This window comes from Muntiacus reevesi, chromosome X (assembly GCF_963930625.1).
Source record: "Muntiacus reevesi chromosome X, mMunRee1.1, whole genome shotgun sequence".
Lineage (NCBI taxonomy): Eukaryota > Metazoa > Chordata > Mammalia > Artiodactyla > Cervidae > Muntiacus > Muntiacus reevesi.
Window position 1 is genome coordinate 126,231,105 of NC_089271.1, and position 23,702 is coordinate 126,254,806.

General features: G+C 38.5%; 1 protein-coding gene across 3 annotated transcripts in view; it reads left to right on the forward strand.

Moving 5' to 3' along the window:
* Window positions 1-23,702, forward strand: part of TENM1 (teneurin transmembrane protein 1) — a 612,361-nt gene that overhangs the window by 413,876 nt on the left and 174,783 nt on the right. For all 3 annotated transcript variants that reach the window (XM_065915017.1, XM_065915018.1, XM_065915019.1), the window contains exons 12-15: window positions 1,772-1,957; window positions 3,515-3,538; window positions 5,426-5,572; window positions 22,401-22,617. In XM_065915017.1, the coding sequence (XP_065771089.1) occupies window positions 1,772-1,957; window positions 3,515-3,538; window positions 5,426-5,572; window positions 22,401-22,617 (574 nt within the window). The remainder of the gene's footprint in view (window positions 1-1,771; window positions 1,958-3,514; window positions 3,539-5,425; window positions 5,573-22,400; window positions 22,618-23,702) is intronic.

A 23,702-nucleotide genomic window follows, 5' to 3' on the forward strand; every position in this document is an offset into this window, starting at 1 on the left:
TTTTTCTTAAAATATGGTCCTCTTTTGGTTTTAGCTGCTTCCCTGGTGGCTCAGCAGTAAAGAACCCACCTGCAGTGCAGGGGATGTGAATTCAATCTCTGGGTCGGGAAGATCCACTGAAGAAGGAACTGGCAATCCACTCCAGTATTCTTGCCTGGGAAACCCCATGGACAGGGAAGCCTGGTGGGCTACAGTCCACAGAGTTGCAAGAATTGGACATGAGTTAGTGACTACCATACCCCAATCTGCTGAATTTCCTCCTATCACTCACTATCCTCTCCTTCCCAGTCTGCTTTGATGGTCCCTCTTTTTCTATTTTTATCTTTAAATAATGGAACTCCAAAGAACTCATTCCTTTGAGGATATCATGATGTCTCAAGTCTAGATGCTAAATACCACCTATTTGCCAATGGTTGCCAGTTTCACATCTATTGCTTGGTCCTGTCAAATTCATATACCTTACTGCTTAACTGATATTTTCATTTGGCTATCTCTATGTCATCTCAAAGTTAATTTGTTTGATCTTTCATCTTTTCCCATTTTGTTAGTGGCAGCATTATCCACCCCTTTGTTTATGTCAAGACTTGTATGTTTTCCTTTTGCTTCATTTCCTATATCCACTCTTAAGTAATTCATATTGGTTCTACTTCCAAGATAAATCTCAAACTGTCCAATGGCCCTATCATGTATAAATATTATTATTTACATTGTGTAGTTACACAAGCAGAGATTAAGAAAACATGTTACTGTTTGCCTAACTGTACACAGATTTTATGCAGAAGAATTCTTTTTCCAAGTCCATTACTCTTTCTATGATACCTTGACCCTCAAAGAATACTTGTGAATGAATTAGTGAATATATGGATCCAGATAGTAATAAAACTCACTTGGATTCCAGAATATTCTCTTTTTCATTCACCCCAAACCTATGGCATTCTTTTGACAGGCTTTTATCTCCTTTCTGCCCCTCCAGCAAGGGAGTTTCATCAAGAAACAGTCTAACCAAACTTTTATTTTGGCTTTCTACTGTCATAATTTTATTAATATTTAGTGTGCCTCAAAAAATAAGTCAATGAGACAGAAGAGAGAAACTGGAAAGAACTGGTAATACATATTAATTACATTGGCTAAATATTGAATGACATTTTGAGATAAGAAGATGTATAATAATCAATCAAGAGTCATTCCAAATACTTAAAATAAATGCAAACATTGTTAGTATGATCAGGGAAACCAGTTGATTACTATCATTGGCAGCTTTACCTCTTGTGTATTATGAATTGTATTAGAAAGTTATCACCTTTCTGTTTGTAAAACCTGTCTTCCCAAATGAAGTTAGGATAGTAACTAACTATTACTATGTTAGTAACTAACTATTTACTATTTACACATATTTTACTATGTGTGTTTTCCCCAGTGATTTCTTACAGCGCCACAAAAATCTCTGCAACAAAATTTCTGTGGTCCTACTGAATTTTGAGTGAAAACCACTTGACATTTGTTTGCCACTGACTTCATTTTTGAGCCTTGAATGCTATTTTCATTTTTTGGACTCCTCAAAAGCAATATGATTTAGAGTTTATTTTATACATAGAGACATAATTACCTTTTTTAATAGAATTCTTTGTACATTCACTCACATGCTAGAAGTCTTTGTGACCTTTTGAATATAGGTATAGACTGAAATATTGGTCATTGTAATGTGTTTTTGAAAGAGCAGACTTTGGTTGTAATAAAATATGTAAATATATCTTCTTTAAATTCCCCACAGAGCTGTGTACCATGGAGTGTGGTAGCCACGGAGTCTGTTCAAGGGGAATTTGCCAGTGTGAAGAAGGCTGGGTTGGACCAACGTGTGAAGAACGCTCCTGTCATTCTCACTGTGCCGAGCATGGCCAGTGCAAAGATGGAAAGTGTGAGTGCAGCCCTGGATGGGAGGGCGACCACTGCACAATTGGTAAGTACTTGAAACAAAGTACATTGGAGCAACTGAGAAAGTAACGCAGTCTAACAAGTCAATCACCAGGCTTTTTGTAGACTTTGAGATGGGAGGAGAGAAGTTAGAGGGTTGGCCATAAGTTTGAAAGTTTCCTTAACTAGGAGGTTTCCTGTTTCGAGGATAATATTTTATTTACTTCTGTGTCATTTTCTTTTTCATTACTTTGGTATTCTTTGTATTTTCTGCTTTCAAGTGTTTTGAGTTATTCAAATGAAAGATGATACATTAGAATAGTGTCATTAGTTAAGAAGAGAAGTGCTTTTGTTGTAAAGGTAGCATTCACTGGCCATTTTTCCTTTTGAAAAGTATGAATTGTTTGGGTTGAAAGTACTTAGATTGCTTCTAAGTCCCATTTCATTAAATGGGACTATTTTATCAGCGGCCATTCAATATCATTAAGGGCTATCTTTAATGCGTAAGGCAGACACTCCTGACCTACCATCAAAAGAACATCTGTGTTGAATTGTTTATTGGGTAGTATAGATACTTTGTAAGAAAGCATCCACTCTCATCCCTCCTCACCAGTTTCACAAATTTTTAGGATACTGCCTGGGAGAACAGTCTGTGGGTATGAAAAAGTCTATGTGATAGTTAATGTATCACGTGGTCTTCACACCATAAAAAAAAAACACTAATTAATGTTTCAATTATAAAATACTCAGTTTTTAAAAAAAAAAATATAGCCCTTGACACATACATGTATCTGCCACAAAGGTTTCTCGTGTATAGAGAGGGACAAGTACAGTTCCCATTGTTCAGCTAAGGAAAGTGGGTCACACAATGTTCAGCGTCATTCTATGAACACACAGAAAATTCATACAGTGCAAAAGCAAGCGTGAACCTCCGGATACCCGGTTCATTGTGAGCTCTTTTACCCCACTAGACTATACTACAACTTTCATTTCTAGATGAAAGTATTCTGTTATAATGGTTGGAACCTTCCAAAGTAATGTATAATATATATAACATATAATTTTAATAAACTGTATTATTACTCTACTAAAGGTCCAGTTAGTCTTGTTCTATGACTGTGGAAAATATTTAAAATTCGTTAAAAAGGTGGTGAGGGGTGAGATTCAGATGCAACTTAAGTAATTACATTCCTGCACTAGAGTAAGTTTATTGCCTTCATATAGGAGGATTCAAATATTGCGATGATTACCAAAGTGGTTACTCCAGAACCCCCTTCTAAAGATATTAGTAATAAGAAGTTCAAGCTAGTGCTCTTTCATGAAAGTTACTACTGAAATATAAAAATGCAGTTCTTATATTTTTAACAAAATGTGACATTTTTTTAGGAAGCCTAATAGAGTTCCTTGCAGAAAAACCATTAATATCTTTCCCAAATAAGATATTATTCTCAAACTACACAGGCCAGTGTACCAACTTTTGAGCTGCAGGAATTTCAGTGTTCAGTTTTCTGTCCTCCCAGGCAACAGATGGTAAACCATTAGTAGTTGTTGTATAGCTTTGGTCTCCCAAAAATTCATTCCATCACTCTTTTCCCCCTTTTAGCTCACTACTTAGATGCTGTCCGAGGTAAGCTTGTTCTCTCTAGTTTTATAAGAGAAAATTATTTTAAACAGAGAATATGCATGTGGGAAAGAAGTTGTCGATGGGTTTTGGTGGTGGGAGGGGTGTTATTGTTTTTAATTTTGGCAGTCTTAAGTGTGATATTGCCAGGTTCATGCTATAATAGACTTAAAAGTAATTTGCTTTCCCAATATCAATGTGTTTTTTTGCCATAGATCATTAAGCAGTTTTAAGAATTATTTGTCTTTACGTTGAGTTGTGTGTGTGTGTGTGTCTGTTTATACTGACAGAGAAGTAATTATTAAATAAATAGGTTTAGGTAGACAGCCGAACTTTTTATTTAACATAACAATATAGCTTTATGTCCATGTACAGTATCCTTACAAGGGCAGAATTATTCCCCTGTTAGTACCTCATCATCCATCCCCCCAGGGATCTGCATTTGATGGAGACTACAAGAGTTTTTCTGTCAGATACCCTGGTGCCTTTCATTACCTCAGCCTCAGAAGGTTGAAAATGTCCCATTCAAATTATGCCTAGTTTCTCTTTTTCCTTTGTATGTGCCTGAGACTGGAACTAGATAAATTTCTTTCTTGATCTTATACATGTTCATCCTATACTATTTTGTGATGAACATATATATATATATATATATATATATATATATATATATATATATAAAATCTTTTCATATTTTTTTTACAGCCATCTGTCATTTTTTTTCTTCTTCTGTTGTTGATAGTTGCTAGAAAAATCACTTGTAAGAAATACTGGCTTGCTTCTACAGATTAAAAACAACATTCCTTTGCTTTTTATACTTCTGGAATTTTCTTTCAAATACAGAAAATGAAAAGAGCATCCACTGAACTATCTAGATCTTGTAAAATCTAGATCTTGTCCTGCATTGCTACTGGGGAAATTTCCAGAAGTAATATGCCTTTATTTCTCTCCCTGTTCATCTGCCCAGTGAGCACTTGGGACATGCAGAGTTGTCCTAGGGGATAGCCTATCTCTGAACCACTGGTACAGAGAGTAGGTCATCCCTGAGAAACTGAATGTCTAAACAGAGAGCGTCATTAGTGTTTGTGATTAGGGTTACCAATGGATAGAAGTCATTTAAGCATAACGATTTCCTCTTGACTATATTTATTCAGTTATCCCTAGAATTCTGAAAGTCCAAATTTGGCATGCACGAAAGTCCACAAATATTTGTTGAGCACTGACAACAGGTATACTATTATGCTAGTTTCTGAGAGAAATACCAGATAAGTAAAAAAAAAAAAAATCAATCCTTAGCTCTCAGATCAATAATAATCTTGATGAGAAAAGCTGAAATGATGTAAAGCAAGTGCAGCATACTTCTAAGACACCATATGGGCAATTAATGGTATGACCTGAATTGTATACCAACATACCTAAGTCCTGAAACAACATATCACTAGAGAAAAATCAGCGCAAAGTGGCTGTAGTTAGGAGAAGTGTCTCTTCCTAGAGATGGCTGTCTTTTCCCACCTTTTTCACATGACTGGATACAATATCATCCATCCAGTTTTGATTGAAATGAGGAGATGCCTGTTTTGAAAAGAAACAAAACGCATTTCTTGTCCCCATCATAGTTTTTATCCTATCTGAATCAGAGGTTGGGAATTGGGGTTAGCATTAATAATGTTTAATTGGCTCTCTAAGGAAAAGTGAGGAATAACTCTAAGCAGAGTGAGGAATAACAAGCTCTCTGGGAAGGTGGTATAAGCAAGCAAGCCCCTCTTCCATTTATTAAACACCTCATCTCAGCATCTCACCAGATGATTCGATTTTTCCCTATGGGCAGATAGATCATCGTTGGCCAGTCTCATGCTGGTTCTCTGAATGTGTTGCTCACTGCTGTCTTTTCAGATGGCTGCCCGGGGCTCTGCTTTGGAAACGGGCGGTGTACCCTGGATCAAAATGGTTGGCACTGTGTGTGTCAAGTGGGTTGGAGTGGCACAGGCTGCAATGTTGTCATGGAAATGCTTTGTGGAGATAACCTGGACAATGATGGAGGTGAGTCATTTATTAAATGTTCACATAAGAAAGGAATATCCCAGTCTCTAGCACAGTGATGACCAATCTGGCCAAAAGGGGAAGTTAGGAATCCTTGGTTTAAATAATATAAGGTCACACTATGTTTTGAATCTCAATTCATCGAATATTTACTGTAACCAGGCAGTACTTCAAACTCTTTGTATGAATTGTATGTAATTTCATGTTCACAACAACGCTATAAGGTATAGGTAATATTTTCCCTATTAAATGGAAAGACTGATGGTTGGAGTGAAAATGGTAAGTGACTGTTCCAAGATCACAAAGCTCAAAAGTGACATACCAAGGTTCCAATTCAAGGCTATATGACTTCAGTTTCTCTTTTCTTAATTGTTACAACCATGCTACCTCCCATACCTATGGCATTTATTATGCTATATAAAATCCATGTGCCAATGTCTAAACTGTCAGATGCTGGTGTAGCTTGTACTACACACACTATGAGGTACTTTTCTTTATTCTTAGTTATTTAGGGCTCCCTCTTGTGTCTTTACCTTTTTTTTTTTTTTTTTTTTTTTTTTTTCATTTAAATTTTTTTTTTTTTTTTTTTTTTTTAATATTATTTTATTAGTTGGAGGCCAATCACTTCACAACATTTCAGTGGGTTTTGTCATACATTGACACGAATCAGCCATATAGTTACATGTATTCCCCATCCCGATCCCCCCTCCCACCTCCCTCCCCACCCGACTCCTCAGGGTCCTCCCAGTGCACCAGGCCCGAGCACCTGACTCATGTATCCCACCTGGGCTGGTGGTCCGTTTCACCATAGATAATATACATGCTGTTCTTTCAAAACATCCCACCCTCACGTTCTCCTTTTAGTAGCACTTTATATCTTTCAAAGGACATGGCATCAAGACAATTCACAGTAGAAATTTTATATTTAATTCAAGAGCTGCACATGTTTTAAAAAGCCATATGTGGCTCTGAGGTCTCAGGGTAACCACTTCTATTTTAGTCTAGCAAACAAAGTCATCTAATACATTGTTCAACCAGCCTCAAAACAACCCAGATCACTTCTGAATGAGCCTAAAACCATAAATCCTCGCTTTCCTCTTACTTTCTAATCAAGAAAACATGAAATTGACAGGAAAAAATTATTTCTAATTCCTGTATATTAACTTAAAATGAAGTAGGTTATTAAACTGAACTCTTCAATTTTTGAAGAGTTGAACTCAACAATTAACAATTTCTACTTGTGCCTAGACAGTTGCATACCTTGTCATTTGAGCACGTAGGGCTTGAAACAATAAGGTTGCGATCATCATTTAAGCACAAAATTGGACATAAAAGTACCCTCTTTTATTGTTCTAGCTAACAGTTTGCCTTGGAAAGTTATAAGACCTTATGAATTTTAAGTAGAAGCAACTTTCTCATTGAGAGCACAGGGCTTTGAAGTCAGAATTTCTGGATTCAAATATGAGCTCTGCTATGTACTTCTAGCTGTTGGGTTTGGGAATAGTTTCTTGCTATCTCTGTGCTTCAATTTCCTTATCTTCAAAATGGGGCTTATAATAACACCTGTCTAATAGGGTTGTTATAAGTATTAAACAAGATAATTCATGTGAACTACTTGAGAGATGATAAACTCTCACCAATCACCACTCTGTCAATACACATTTACACACACACACACACCAAGGATAACAGACCATTTTCTGAAGTGACTGTTCCTTCCTATCCAAATTAAAATTTTTGTTTGGGAGGCCAGAGTGAGATTTTCAATTAAATGGTACACTGATCAACTATTAAGTTGCCTTTTATAGTTTACCAAGACTCATCTTCTTTTTCAAGACTCATCCTCTACACCCATCATTCTCAGTCCATCATTTAAGTTCCAACTTAAGCTGTATCTCCCATGATGCCTGACCTCCACCATCCTAGTCTACCATGGTGTTTATCATATGCACCGTGCAATCCAGCACTTAATTATATCCTGTCTATGTTGTTTTCTTGTTACACATTAAGTGTGACCCAGAGTCTATTTTTTTATGTTTGTTTTTGGCCACGCCACACAGCATGTGGGATCCTAGTTCCCCAACCAGGGGTCAAACCCATACCTGCTGCATTGGAAATGCAGAGTCTTAACCATTGGACCACCAAGGAAGTCCCAGAATCCATAGTTTGGTGCCAAATATAATTACTAATAATATTATCTCACTTGTATTATGTTTACAATGTACAAGGCACTGTGCTGAGGCCTTTATGTGAATTATTTCACCTAATCTCCATGAGGTAGAAACTACTATTAACTCTACTGTACAAATTAGGAAACTGAGGCACCAAGAAGTTAAATAAAATGCTCAAGATCATATAGAAAGTAAATGATAGAGCCAGAGTATGAACCTAGGTGGTCTGCTTATTTACAAAAAGGATTGAAGGTGTAGTAATAGAAATTTCTCAATTGATATATTGATTCAAATGATATGCTCAGAAAATACTTTAACAACCTATGCAAGTAAAATTTCTGACTCAGTGTTGAGCCACAATAAGTTTCCTCCCTTAATAATATACAGTTTTATTTTTAAAAAAAGAATTGAATGTTTAATTATCAAGCATTTTTTGTGGCCTCAAGTTTACCTCAAGGGAGTCAAAAATGTTTAATGAATGGATCAATTAAATAGTAATGAAATAATGGATTATCAAATATCAATAGCTGTGGTATATATAGATACAAAAGGTATAGTTGTTGCTGAATCTGTTTTGACCTATGAACATTTCTTTAAAAGTGTGCATCTATGTGAGAATCAAAAATGAAAGACCCAATGTGACTTTAGCATATTTTTATGATTGTCTCTTTAGGGCATAGGAGAGGGAGCCTCCTTGGTAGGATTAAGATGATACTGATGACAAATAAATATTCAGCTCTTCCTTGAGATGGAAAGATAGATTAAATAGCTGGATTAAATAGCCTCTGAAAGTCCCATGACTAAACTTTTGGACAATAAATGTGTTTTTATACTGTTTAAGTAACACCCCTAAGAATACATTAAATGCCCTTCATATGTTGGTCTCAGTTTTCCAACTATCCAGAATGGCAGGGTTCATTTCCAGCCATCCAGAATGATTGGATATGCCTTATGATTAATATTTGCATACTTGTTTTTACATGTAGGTGTGTGAGTTTTAATTAAATCAGAAAGTACCAATTGAACGTTTTGGGGAGAAAAATATGGTTCTTATTTTTTTTAACGTTGATTCTTAAGAAATCTTCCCTATCCAAAAAAAAAAAAAAATTACAATAACTTTCAAGCAGTTGCTTCAAGTAGCTGCTATCTCATTACTCCATATCTTTGCTGATACTTAAAGAATAGTAGGATTGTTTTTTTTTGCATTGCAATCAGCTTTGAATACTCATTAGTATTACTGCTACTTCCTGCAGCTTTGACTTTAGTTACACTCTGATTCAGTGCATTGTGACTCTTAGTAACTAATTGGGCTGTGTTGAATATGTGGGTGTCACAGGTCTCAGAGCTACCTTAGAACTCCTTGAACAGTAAAAACAGAACGAAGAACACTAGGATTTTTTTTTCCATTAATTTTTATTAGTTGGAGGCTAATTACTTTACAATATTGTAGTGGTTTTTGTCATGCATTGACATGAATCAAAAAAAAAAAGAAAACTCTTTTGCATTGTACATATATGAACTAATTACCACAGAAATCCCAAATCTATCAAATGTCTTAACCTCATGTATCCCTTTAGTCAACAAGCACACAACATGTGCACCATCTTGTGCTTGAAAGAGGAGACTTAACTTTATGGTAACCACATTGTCATGTGCCAATCATGTGTCTTGCTTTGTTATTGTTGTTCAGTCACCCAGTCATGTCCAACTCTTTGCAACCCCATGGACTACAGCATGCCAGGCCTTCCTGTCGTTCACCATCTCCCCGTTTGCCCAAGTTCATGTCCATTGCATCGGTGATGCCATCCAGCCATCTCATTCTCTGATGCCCTCTCCTCCTCCTACCCTCAATCTTTCCAGGCATCAGGGACTTTTAAAATGAGTCGGCTGTTCGCATCAGGTGACCAAAATACTTCATCTTCAGCATCAGTCCTTCCAATGAATATTCAGGGTTGATTTCCCTTAAGTTTGACTGGTTTGATCTCCTTGCAGTCCAAGGGACTTTCAGGAGTCTTCTCCAGCACTACAGTTTGAAGGCATCAATTCTTTGACATTCTGCCTTCTTTATGGTCATGCTCTCACAACCGTATATGACCACTTGACTGTACAGACCTTTGTCAACAGAGTAATGTCCTGCTTTTCAACACACTGTCTAGGTTTGTCATAGCTTTCCTGCCAAAAAGCAATCATTTCCTTATTTCATGGTTGTAGTCACTGTCCACAGTGATTTTGGAGCCCAAGAAGAGGAAATCTGTCACTGCTTCCACCTTTTCCTCTTCTATTTGCTGTGAAGTAATGGGGCTGGATGCCATGATCTTAGTTTTTTTAATATTTAGTCTTAGGCTGGCTCTTTCACTGTCCTCCTTTACCCTCATCAAGAGGCTCTTTAGTTCCTCTTCGCTTTTTGCCATTAGACTGGCATCATCTGCATATCCGAGGTTGTTGATGTTTCTCCCACATATCTTGATTCCAACTTGTAATTTATCCAGTCTGACTTTTCTCATGATGTAGTCAGCATACAGGTTAAACAAACAGGGTGACCGCAGACAGCACTGTGGTACTCCTTTCTCAATCTTGAACCAGTCAGTTGTTCCATACAGGGTTCTAACTGTTGCTTCCTGACCAGCATATAGGTAAGATGGTCTGGTATTCCCGCCTCTTTAAGAGCTTTCCACAGTTTGTTATGATCTACACAGTCAAAGGTTTTAGCATAGTTGATGAAACAGAGGTAGATGTTTTTCTAGAATTCCCTTGTTTTCTCTATGATCCTGTGAATGTTGGCAATTTGATCTCTGGCTCCTCTGCCTTTTCTAAACCTAGCTTGGACATCTGGAAGTACTCAGTTTGCATAATGCTAAAGCCTAGCATGCAAGATTTTAAGCATGACCTTACTAGCATGGGTGCTTAGTCGCTCAGTCATGTCCGATTCTTGGTGACCCCATGGAGTGTAGCCAGCCAGACTCCTCCATCCATGGGAGTTCTCCAGGCAAGAGTACTGGAGTGGATTTCCAGGCCCTCCTCTACTAGCATGGGAGATGAGTGCAATTGTTCGATGGTTTGACCATCCTTTAGTACTTACCCTTCTTGGGAATGGGCTTCCCTGGTGGCTCAGATGATAAAGCATCTGTCTGTAATGCTGGAGACCCGGGTTCAATCCCTGAGTCGGGAAGATCCCCTGGAGAAGGAAATGGCAACCCACTCCAGTATTCTTGCCTGGAAAATCCCATGGACAGAGGAGCCTGGTAGGCTACAGTTCATGGGGTTGCAAAGAGTCGGACACGACTGAGCAATTTTACTTTACTTTACTTCTTGGGAATTGGGATGAGGATTGACCTTTTCCAATCCTGTGGCCACTGCCGGGTCTTCCAGATTTGCTGACCTATTGAGTGTAACACCTTGATGGCATCATCCTTTATGGTTTTGAATACCTCTACCAGAATTCCATCTGAAGAAATATGTGTGCCTGAAGATCTATGTGTGCCTGAAGAACTATGGATGGAGGTCCATAATATTGTACAGGAGGCAGTGAACAAAACTCTCCCAAAGAAAAAGAAAAGCAAAAAGGCAGTGGTTATCCAAGGAGGCTTTATAAATAGATGAGGAAAGAAGAGAAGCAAAAAACAAGGGAGAAGGGGAAAGCTACATCCAACTAAACACAGAGTTCCAAAGAATAGCAAGGAGAGGCAAGATGGCCTTCTTCAATGAACAGTGCATAAAACTAGAGGAAAACAACAGAAGTGGAAAGACTAGAGATCTCCTCAGGAAAATTGGAGATATCAAGGGAATATTTTGCCCAAAGGTGGGCACAATAAAGGACAGAAATTGTAGAGACCTAGTAAATGCTGAAGAGATCAAGAAGAGAGAGAAAGAATACACTGAAGTACTGTACAAAAAAAGATCTTAATGAACCAGATCACTATGATGGTGTGGTCAGTCACATAGAGCCACATATACTGGAGTGTGAAGTCAGGTGGGCCTTAGGAAGCACTGCTGTTAATAAAGCTAGTGTCCTTGTTTAGGATTTGGAAAATGTAATCACCGTATATTACAGGCTCATATGAATTGACATGAGAAAAGAAGTTTAGACATTGTATTAAATGAATCAGAATACCTAAAACAAATAATAGTGAGAACAAGCTAGAACTATCGTATGTTAAAGAATAATTTTAAACTATGATAATTAAGACAAAGTGGTACTAATGTAAGAGTAGCCAGACCAGTACAACCAAATAAAATCTCAGGAACACACCCCAGTACAAGTATTTACTATATGATAAAACCAGCATCAGAAGTCAGTGGGGAAATGAAGCATTATGAAATAAGTGGGACTGAGTGAAATATGCAAATGACACCACCCTTATGGCAGAAAGTAAAGAAGAAGAACTAAAGAGCCTCTTGATGAAAGTGAAAGAGGAGAGTGAAAAAGTTGGCTTAAAGCTCAACATTCAGAAAACTAAGGTCATGCATCCGGTCCCATCGTTTCATAGCAAATAGATGGGGAAACAGTGGAAACAGTGGCTGACTTTATTTTGGGGGGCTCCAAAATCACTGCAGATGGTGACTGCAGCCATGATATTAAAAGACGCTTGCTCCTTGGTCTTCCCAGTGCACCCAACCTAGACAGCATATTAAAAAGCAGAGACATTACTTTGCCAACAAAGGTCCATCTAGTCAAGGCTATGGTTTTTCCAGTGGTCATGTATGGATGTGAGAGTTGGACTATAAAGAAAGCCGAGCTCGGAAGAATTGATGCTTTTGAACTGTGGTGTTGGAGAAGACTCTTGAGAGTCCCTTGGACTGCAAGGAGATCCAACCAGTCCATCCTAAAGGAGATCAGTCCTGGGTATTCATTGGAAGGACTGATGTTGAAGCTGAAACTCCAATACTTTGGCCACCTGATGCGAAGAGTTGACTCATTTGAAAAGACCCTGATGCTAGGAAAGATTGAGGGCAGGAGGAGAAGGGGATGACAGAGGATGAGATGGTTGGATGGCATCACCGACTCAATGGACATGAGTTTGAGCAAGCTCTGGGAGTTGGTGATGGACAGGGAGGCCATGGTGATGGACAGGAATGTTGCAGTTCATGGGGTCGCAAAGAGTCGGACGTGACTGAGCGACTGAACTGAACTGAGACAACTATTAAGGGAAAAAACTTAGATTTTCAATTTATGCCATATTCCAAAAGAATAAAATATATAGAAATACTCAAACTGATTAATGAGTTGAAAGTAAAAGAAAACTCAAACACAATTGGAAGAAAGTATAGGTGATAGATCTCAAGATTGGAAAGGACTTCTTAAACATAAAAGCTAGGAAAGAAACCACAACAGGAAAAGAATGATAAATTGGACTTCATAAAATTTTCAAATTTCTTTATATTCTTTGGCTGAGTTTATAGATCATTCAACATCTATTTGGAGATCTCAAAACCTGCATTGTCTGATATGGTAGCCACTAGCCACATGTGACTATTTAAATATAATTGAAATAGCCTTAAAAATCTCATTTCTCAGCTGCACTAGCCACATCTCAATTGCTCAGTAGTCACATGAGGCTAGTGATTACTGTGTTAGGGCATATCTAGAGCAGTCCTATCAATGGCGAAAGTTCTATTGGATAGTGCTGATCCAAATGTTTGATTAAAGCATTTACCTTTCAGCCCAATATTTCAAATTGGATACCCAATTTTCCATTCATTCATCACTGCCTTGTGCCAAGTATTGTGCTTGACACTAAGGACAAAAAGACAAATGACTTTCTGCCTTCACGAGTTTATGGTTTACATATTAAACAAGAAACCACACAAATAAGTATATATTTACAATTGTAAAGAATCCCATAAAATTTTTAGAGTGCTATGAACATGTATAGCAGAACCTAACCAGGTCTATGTGGCAAGGGAGGCCTAACATGAGTCAGGAGAAGAATGTTCCAGGCCAAGGAAACAACATGTACAAATGCCCTGAGGTGAAACTGTACTAGACTCTTCTAGAAAGTGAAAGATAAGTTATTGTGGCTGGAATACAGTGAGTCAGGGAGAGATTGGTAGGAGGTGAGAATATAAAGGTAGGCACTGGCCAGATTATACAGAACATTGTAAATTTTTAAAGATTATCAGCTATCAAAGATTATTTTATTCACTCAAGTTATAAAGGAAGGAAGGTAATTTTTCATACTGTGGAAAGATTGTCACAGAGGTTAAAAAGATGCATAATAAGAGTGTTTAATCAAAATAGCCTTTTTCCCTCTTATCTTTTAAGTATTTGTCACCTGTTTGTCAAAGTTTTTCTTATATAAACTCTTCCAGTGGGCTATATTCAGATTCATTGGTAAAATCAATAAGTTAATTGCCTAAAAGAGAATGATCTTCCAGGAATCATTCTTCATAACAAGTCACCATTCATTAAGGACAAAAGCTATTTGCAAGCCAGTTTAATGATGTAGTGTTTCTAGATCTAGAAATCAGCACCATGGGTGAATTATGAACACATATAAGCTATGGATCAATAAGCCTCATGTTTTGAATGTCACTAGCATGCTGCAGTGTTTAATAAATAGGAAAATGAAATAGAAGGAGCAGTGAATTGATAACATTTGCTCTGTTTAAGGGCCCCTCCCTTTACTTTTAAGCTTTGGCTGAGAAAAGAGGCTTGGCATCAGCAGCACATTCCTCATTTTTTCTTCTGACCATACCCCTCCTCATTTCCAAGGAACTCATTTATTAGAAGATCATCTTAGTTATGAGGACCTAAACTGCTAAGTGACTCCAGATACAAGTGGAAGTTGGAACATCTAAACTCTATAACTCAGTTAACCATTCTATAACTGGATTTGTCACATCATCCATCAACTAAGGCTAATAATACTTGACAGCTTCTTGCTTGTGGTGAGAATGAATGAGAATGTTTGAAGTAGGGCTTCCCTGGGGGCTCAGAGGGCAAAGACTCTGCCTGCAGTGCAGGAGACTCAGGCTCAGTCCCCGAGTCGGGAAGAGCCCTGGAGAAGGGAATGGCACCCCACTCCAGTGTCCTTGCCTGGAGAATCCCAGGGACAGAGGAGTCTGGAGGGCTATAGTCCATGGGGTTGCACAGAGTCGGACATGAGCAACTAACACTTTCACCTTTTTTCACTTTCAGTTTAAAGTGGGTAATAAAGGTGTGGTGTCAATGAAGAATGCATCTGTAACTTGCGTATTTTGATGTATTAGTTGAACATTTATTAATTTCTAGGTACATTTATAAGTGTCCTATAAATAGGACTTTTAGGACATCCATTTATTCATCCAACAAATATTTATTGAATGCTTACTTGGACTCAGGCACTGTTCTAGTCATTGAGGAAATAGCAATGAATAAAGAAGACTAAATCCTTGTTTCATGGATCTTATATTCTAATTATGAGAGGCAGACAATAAACCCCCTAATTTTTTAAACAGTATGATAGAAGCTGGTAAGTGTTATGGAGAAATTTTTAAGCAGGTTAAAACAAGATAAGAATGTGCAACAGAGGTGGACTTTTAAATATTGTGGTCAGAAGAAGCCTCACAGAGAAGGTGGCATTTGAGTAAAGAATTAAATGAAGTAAGGAGTGGGCCATATTGACATTGGAGAGAAGTTTCCAGGCATAGAAATAGTGGTGAAACGACTTGTGGGATACAGTAATGGGAAGGAGGTAAGGTAAGAGAGGTAAGAGAGAGATGGTGGAGAACCAGACTGTGAGAAAGTAGGTCTTTGTCAGAACACTGGCTTTTATTCTGAGCAATGTGGAAGCCATTGATGGCAGGTGGGGAGGACGTGAACACTAGTGGAATATATACAATTTACTTTCCTGATGCGGAAAAAGTAAATGTATAGGTTATAGCAATAACAATGATATAGGCGGTTACAATGCAAATGCCCTTGAACCTCTCCCACTTTCTTTTTACTAATGCAGCAGAATACTAAGGTAAAAGTCAGCCTGAGTAAATGAAAAAAGATGAATTATAGACTATTTCCAAAGGAAATACAATCATATTACCTTTCATGCTTATAAGAGCAACAGTGAAGCTACCAGGATTACCTAGTAGAGGGCTTGCCTTAGTAAATATTTATGAATGATTTGAAATTAATCCATTGTTTGTAGGTTCCTAAATGTCTGAGACGATTCTGTTCAACTGAATCATTGGAATGATCAGCCCTTCAATTTCCTTTTCATTGTTAATTTGCTTGGCAGATCCTCTATTCTATATGCACTGAAAAGGTTAAGCTTCAGTCTAACCCCTGTCCAAATGATAACAAATTCTGAACTTGTGAAATTCAATGAATAAAGATTTACTGTAGCATTAGTGTCCATTTAGAGCCACATAGATTCCTACCTATCTGACAACCTAACGAAGCAGAGTTCACAAAATGAACAAGTTCTAATGAACTGAATATGCTACAGAGAAGTTAATTGCCCTCTGGTCAGTGATAAGGCAACTTGAAAAGAAGTGGGTCTGAACATTTTAAGCTGCCATTGCAAACCATTGACATCTACCCCTAGGACTCTGTCCCTGGACTCTTTGTTGTCTGTACAGTCTAGAATTTGGTTAATGACAATAGCTAAGTAACATTTCTTGAGAGTGCTAGCTACTAAACCCTAAGCACTGTGCTGATATGATCATGATAGCATGTGATGATCCTCACAACAGCTCCCTGCTCATCCCATCTAACAGATGAGGAAACTGAGAATCCAGGAGTTGCACTGATTTTTAAATGGCAAAGTCAAGGTTAGACCAAAGTTGTCTGATTCTTTCACCTTAACCTCTTCACGTGTTCTAAATACTACATTAAGGGACTTCCCTGGTGGTCTAGCGGCTATGACTCTGTCCTCCCAATGCAGGGGGCCTGGGTTTGATCCCTGGTCAGGGAACTAGATCCCACAGGCCATAACTGAAAGATCCTGCATGTCTCAATGACGACTGGAGATCCCACCTACCACAACCAGGACCTGGCACAGTCAGCTAAATAAATGTTTTTAAAATAGCTAAAAAAAAAAATTAATAAAATAGCTAAATATTACGTTAGTCAGGCACTTGGAGGTCTTACACCTAGGCCACTAGTACTAGTAATACTTCTTGGATGATGATGTCAGGCATGTTATTTGTAGTCAGAACACTGGGTATTAATATGACTCCCAAATTTCTTCCAGCCACATTTTGGCTTCCCCTCATTTATTTGTGAAATGGAGATGAGAATGTCTACCAACCAGGGTTGTCACAGGGATTTAGTTAAAATAATACACATGGGAGTACCTAGTGCCATACCTGATACATATGAACTAAACTATGCTGTTTCTGCTGCTGTTTTGTGACTAACTTGTATCCGATTCTTTGTGACCCTGTGGACTGCAACCCTCCAGGCTCCTCTGTCCATGGGATTTCCCAGGGAAGAATACTGGAATGGGTTGCCATTTCCTTCTCCAGGGGATCTTCCTGACCCAGGGATCTAACCCACGCTTCCTGCACTGTGGGCAGATTCTTTACCACTGAGCCACCTGGAAGGCTGTTAACTAATCTTTGCATGCATGCATGTGTGCGTGCTAAGTCACTTCAGTCGTGTCCAACTCTGTGCAACCCTATAGACTGTAGCCCGCCAGGCTCCTCTGTCCATGGGATTCTCCAGGCAAGAATACTGGGGTGGGTTGCCATGCTCTCCTCCAGGGGATCTTCCCAACCCAGGGATGGAACCCCCACCTCTAGGGTCTCCTGCATTGGCAGGCAAGTTCTTTACCACTAGTACCACCTGGAAAGCCCCTAACTAATCTATACATGTTGCCAAATCCTTTTGGATAGCCTACCATGAACTAGCTATCCCTTTTCATCAAAGCGATAATATGGGTGCTGTCCCTAAGAGGATATACATTTGGAAATTCATTTTAAGGATTAGGAAAATATGGGTTTTCCCTATATTCTTCATATTCCCTTATTCAACCCGGCTTTCAACCAGGGGTATGTATCTAATAGGTAAAAGTTAAATAGTGAAGAAATGTTCCAAAGAAATCAGTGTCCTTGATCTTCATGATCGCCAACTGAGCCAGCTGGAATGGCCCTTACCTGGCTGGCAAAGCTAGGACCAGTGAATGCTGTGTTTAGTCCTTTAAGACAATTTAACCTCCCTTTTTTTGCTAGCTTTTATTTTTATTCCTTTAAAGGGAATAGGCCCCAAAAGTAAAATAAGTTAACATTTCATGTGTCCATATCTGACACCTTGAGCCTGGCTGTCAGGACCGGTGCCACAGCTTCCAGTTCAGAACAATGAAAGATCCATTAATAGCCAAAGAAAGAAAAAAAGCAACTCACACACAAGCAGTGTGACTGTCATTTACACTTCTTTGTAACAGTCTAGACATACTGTATGGAGTGTTATCCAATGTGATAATTGGTAAGTAGATCTTTGCCCATGTACTGGGCTCACCTATGAATTATAATTCGGGGGTTGCATACCATTATTGGTTGGCTTGCCTGTAGCCTTTCTAGATTCAAGAGAAGTTGTACTATTCTCTCAGAAAGCAGAGGTCTTAGAGGGTCAACCCCATACAATAGTCAATTATGGCATATGAAACATTAGCTTGGAATTTATAGCACATAATTCCATGAGAATCTGAGCCCAAATTTTCAATTGGCTCTGTGATTAGTTTTAGACTCCAGTTTTGAAGATCATTTGGGCATTACTATTTATTTAAAATCCATTTCTTTTCAAAAATAAGTTAGAATAGTGCGGTTGACAGATTGAAACCTGTGAAAGCCCAATCTTATGACTACTGCATTCGCTGCCAATTGAAAGATAAAGGTGATTGCCCATCTGAAAAAGCAGTTTTTCATTGTTTAGTATTTTATGCACCAATTCCAGACATTGGAAAACTATTTTCATCAGACTGATATTTTTGCCAGCTTTTCAGCACATCCGGATGTTTCATTAGCAGAGTAAAGAGGGAAGGTGCTAAGAGGAGGCTATGAGCAATGTCCTGGAGGGTTGCAGCAGGTTGCAGCATCTACAATCTAGTGAAAATCTGTTCATAAAATTTGCTGAATGAGGGGAGAAAGGGGACAAGAAGGGAACCTCTTAGTGAAGCTAATCCACACTTAAAAATTATTCATCAGTGAAAAACATGTATACAGAAAAGCAAAAATCAGGGGCAAAAATACACTGAACTAACAGTGGAGGCCAGAAAGCAGCAAACTGCATTTTAAATCAAAGTAGTGTCTATGGTACAGGGAATTTGAAAGGACCTCATGTGGGGAAAAATATTTCCTGGGTGCCCTGGGGCTACTGTTCCAAACGCCTACTCCCTTGGTGTTCCTGGCTTCCATTGCCTCCAGCTGTGGTGCATCCCCCTCCAGCTCAACAGGAGCAGTCTTGTAAGCACCTGAGAGCGAGCAAAACAGCCACATGAAACTCGTGCCAGCGACTTTCATCATCAGCCTAAGGAGCCGTGATCCATCTGCACCTCCCTATTCCACAGCAAGCAAGAAGTTGAGCATCTTTATATTTACCCTTGTTAAGCATCGACGCTAGAGCTACTTATCTGCTTTAAGGACCCTGGAAGGACTTTAATTTTTTTTTTCCATATTGGGTGTGGAATGAAGTGTCTATATGCTCAGTTAATCGCTCCAGCCCCTTCTCTTTGCAGTTAACGCTCTTGTATCGCCTATTGCAGGTTTAACAAATGTAAGAGTCAGCTGTTTTGTGTGCCTTTTCCTCCTACTAAGCTCTGAGCTCCTAAAAACAGGAAAAGAGTTGGTTTTAGCTGTTTACTTCCCAGGCATCTAACACAGGGCTGTGTATCTACAATCAGCCCTTCGTATCCTCACATTCCGCACCTGTGGATCCAACCGACCACAGGTCAAAAATATTTGGAAGAAGAAAAAGAATTCCAGAAAGTTCCTAAGAGCAAAACTTTAATTTGGCACACCCCTCATAACTATTTACATAGCATTTACATTATACTTAGAACTGTGGACTAATACATTGTATTAGTTCCCTGGTCAGTAGTAAAGAATCCTTCTGCCAATGCAGCTTGATCTCTGAGTGGGAAGATTCCCTGGAGGAGGGCATGGCAACCCACTCGAGTATTCTTGCCTGGGAAATCCCATGGACAGAGGAGCCTGGCAGGATACAGTCCACAGGGTCACAAAAAGTTAGACAGAACTTAGTCACTAAACAACAAAGGCATTATAAGCAATCTCGACATGACAAAGTATACAGGAGGATATGCATAGGTTATGTGCAAATACTATACCATTTTATATAAAGGAGTGAGTCCCCTTGTGGCTCAGATGGTGAAGAGTCTGCCTGCAATGCAAGAAACCGGGTTCGATCCCTGGGTCAGGAAGATCCCCTGGAGAAGGGAGTGGCAAGCTACTCCAGTATTCTTGCCTGGAGAATCCCATGGACAGAGGAGCCTGGCAGACTACAGTCTATGGGGTCAGAGAGTCGGACACAACTGAGTGGACTCAACACGCTCACTTTTGAGTGTCTTTGGATTAGGGTATCCGTGGGGGTGCTGGGACCAATCACCCTCAGATACCAAGGGATGACTGTATTCTCAAGTCTCCCTTCCTCCTGGAACCCCTGTGTACCACATCATTCCTCTACCAAAGAATGAAGCTTTTATGTGATTAATTTATTGGAACAACCCTGGATTCTGGAGTCTGGAAGAAATGGTGAAGGCCTAGGAATGAAAGAGAGCCACTTATCACTATATACAGGAAGTTACTTAGCATATGCCTCAAATAATGCTATTTGGGACAAGTAAGTTCTAGTCACTTCTACAGATTCTCAAAAAATGTGGTTCTGAAAATTTAGTATGCTTCAGAATCACCCAGATTAAGTATGGCATAATCCTGGGCTCTGAGGAAGTTCTGCTTTAATAGGTGGGACTGAAGAATATACAGGTTTAAAAAACTCTCCAATAATTGATTCAAACTCTCCAGGTAATTTTCAGAAGTGAAAATCACTGCCCTACTTTAGACATTTTGTCACCATAAGAATACCAACTTCTATTGTGAGAGTTAGGACTAGACAAGAATGTTGGGAGAATTTTTTAAAGTACAAACAAATTCAGGTTGGTAAGCCTTTGTTGATTGTGTGTTCAGAAATGTACATGATGTGATAAATTCAAAAAAATATAAGAAATAGTTATTTTCCTGGAGGAATGGTCTTGCTGAGGAAGAGGGAAACTTCAAAAGAGCAATATCTATTTTATCAGTTCAGTTCAGTCACTCAGTCATGTCCAACTCTTTGCTACCCCATGGACTGCAGCACACCAGGCTTCCCTGTTCATCACCAACTCCAGGAGCTTGCTCAAACTCATGTCCATTGAGTCAGTGTTGCCATCCAATCATCCCGTCCTCTGTCATCCCCTTCTCCTCCCACCTTCAATCTTTCCCAGCATCAGGGTCTTTTCCAATGAGTCAGTTCTTCACTCAGGTGGCCAAAGTATTAGAGCTTCAGCCTCAACATCAATCTTTCCAAGGAATATTCAGGACTGATTTCTTTTAGGATTGACTGGTTTGATCTCCTTGTGGTCCAGGGGAATCTCAAGAGTCTTCTTCAACACCACAGTTCAAAAGCATCAAATCTTTGGTGCTCAGCTTTCTTTATAGTCCAACTCGCACATCCAAACATGACTACTGGAAAAAACATAGCTTTGACTAGACGGACCTTTGTCGGCAAAGTAATGTCTCTGCTTTTTAATATGCTGTTTAGGTTAGTCATAGCTTTTCTTCCTAGGAGCAAGCATCTTTTAATTTCATGACTGCAGCCACCATCTTCAGTGATTTTTTTTTTTTTTTCATCTCTTCAGTGATTTTGAAGCCCAAGAAAATAAAGTCTATCAATGAATACTGGAATGGGTAGCCAGTTCCCTTCTCCAGGGGATCTTCCCAACCCAGGGACTGAACCCAGGTCTCCCGCATTGCAGGTGTATTTTTTATCATCTGAGCCACCAGGGAAGCCCTATCTATTTTATATATCATATCAGTAGTGTATATATGTCAATCTCCCAAAACCTTCCACCCCTCGTCCCCTTTGATATCCATGTATGTTTTTTCCTACATCTGTATCTCTGTTCCTGCCCTGCAAATAGGATCATCTATACCATTTTTCTAGATTCTACATGTATGCATTAGTATATGACATTTATTTTTCTCTTTCTGACTTTCTTCACTCTGTGTGACACTCTCTAAGTCCATCCATGTCTCTAACAATGACCCAATTTTATTCCTTTTTATTGGTAATATTCCGTTGTGTATATATACACCACATCTCCTTTGTCTATTCCTATTGATGGACAGTAGAACTAAGACAACATTGTAGAGCAACCATACTCCAATAAAAATTAATTTTTTAAAAAGTGGTAACTAACAGAATACTCTCTTCAAATGCTAACCAATGTGGTACTTCAGGAGGACTCAGGAAGGAAAGATTTATGAACAAAATAGTTTGAATTTCATTGATGTGCCATGTAAACTCAGAGAGAGTGATAGTAAATCATGAGAAATATGTGAATTTAATAGATTGTAAACTCAAAACATGGACAGTTACTTTTGACTATATTCTAGATTTTTCTCCATTTTTACATATTTTAAATTATGTTGTTTCTCCTGAAGCTAAATTTCCAAAATTTCTTTTTCAGATGGTTTGACTGACTGTGTGGACCCGGATTGTTGTCAACAAAGCAACTGTTATGTCAGTCCTCTCTGCCAGGGCTCACCAGATCCTCTTGACCTCATTCAGCAAAGCCAATCTCTCTTGTCTCAGCACACTTCAAGACTTTTCTATGATCGAATCAAATTCCTTATTGGCAAGGACAGTACTCATGTCATTCCTCCAGAGATCTCATTTGACAGCAGGTATATATGTATTTATTTTATTCCTTAATGAACAGTAGTCATGTTTTTCTTTAACTATGAAAGAAACATGCACATACACACATAAAACTCACATGATGTATATTATTCGTGGTGAAGTATAAACAAGGCTTTTAATGACAAAAAAACAAGTATAATTTTCAAATTTATTGTTTAGCTCTGGATTTGAAAAATTCTTGAATTTAAGAAACTAAATTTTAAGTTTCATTCTATGGGTGTAAAGCGTTTCCATATGAGAGAATTGGGTGCATTTGATATTCTAAAGTGAAATGCAAGACTTGTGAAAATCTGTCTTCTAGGGAAGCTCAAATGTGTGAATTGTCACTAAAGACCTGAGACCAAAATTCAACCCATTAGATGAAAAAATTTTTTTAAATTAACTTACTTGTTTGAAATGTAATAACATGATTTTGCTCATTGTCCTTCTCTGCTTCATCTTCAGCAATGATACATTTTATTCATTAGCACTAGATATAAGTAAGTCAGTGAAGTCAATATTTCTGATTGCTTAAAAATGTCCTCTCTTTTGTTCATGCCACAATTAAACATGTTTAAATACTGTTGTTAAACAGTAAGCATGTTTATCTCTCAAAATAGAAAGTCCAGCAGTTGTGGGGCTCGGGGGTTGGCTGAGCTAAGGCTTCGGTACAATCATCAAGGCCCCGGGTCCTTTACATTTCTTTAGTCTACCACCTTCACTAGAAACTTCATTCTCAAGTTGATAGAAAGATGGTTGTGGCAGCTGCAAGTTCAATTCAGATGCAAGAAAGACCAGAGGATAAAAAAGAAATATCCCCCCAAGCATGGAATATAGAGTCTTCCCTTCATTCTGTTTCTGATATTTCAGTAGCTTCTAGACTATTACAAAAAGAAAGTTAAAAAAAAAAAAAACATGGAAAGTATTTGTCTGGGAGCACTTGTCTACATCCCACCCACACAGTCGCATTCTGGTGGGTATTATCAGTCCCTGAGAAAAGCTCAGTCAAGAGTTTATATTGATCTTAGTGACAATCAAAGAAAATTACAATTCAGTCTTGACCCCTGTACACAGTAGAAAGGGGGTAAAA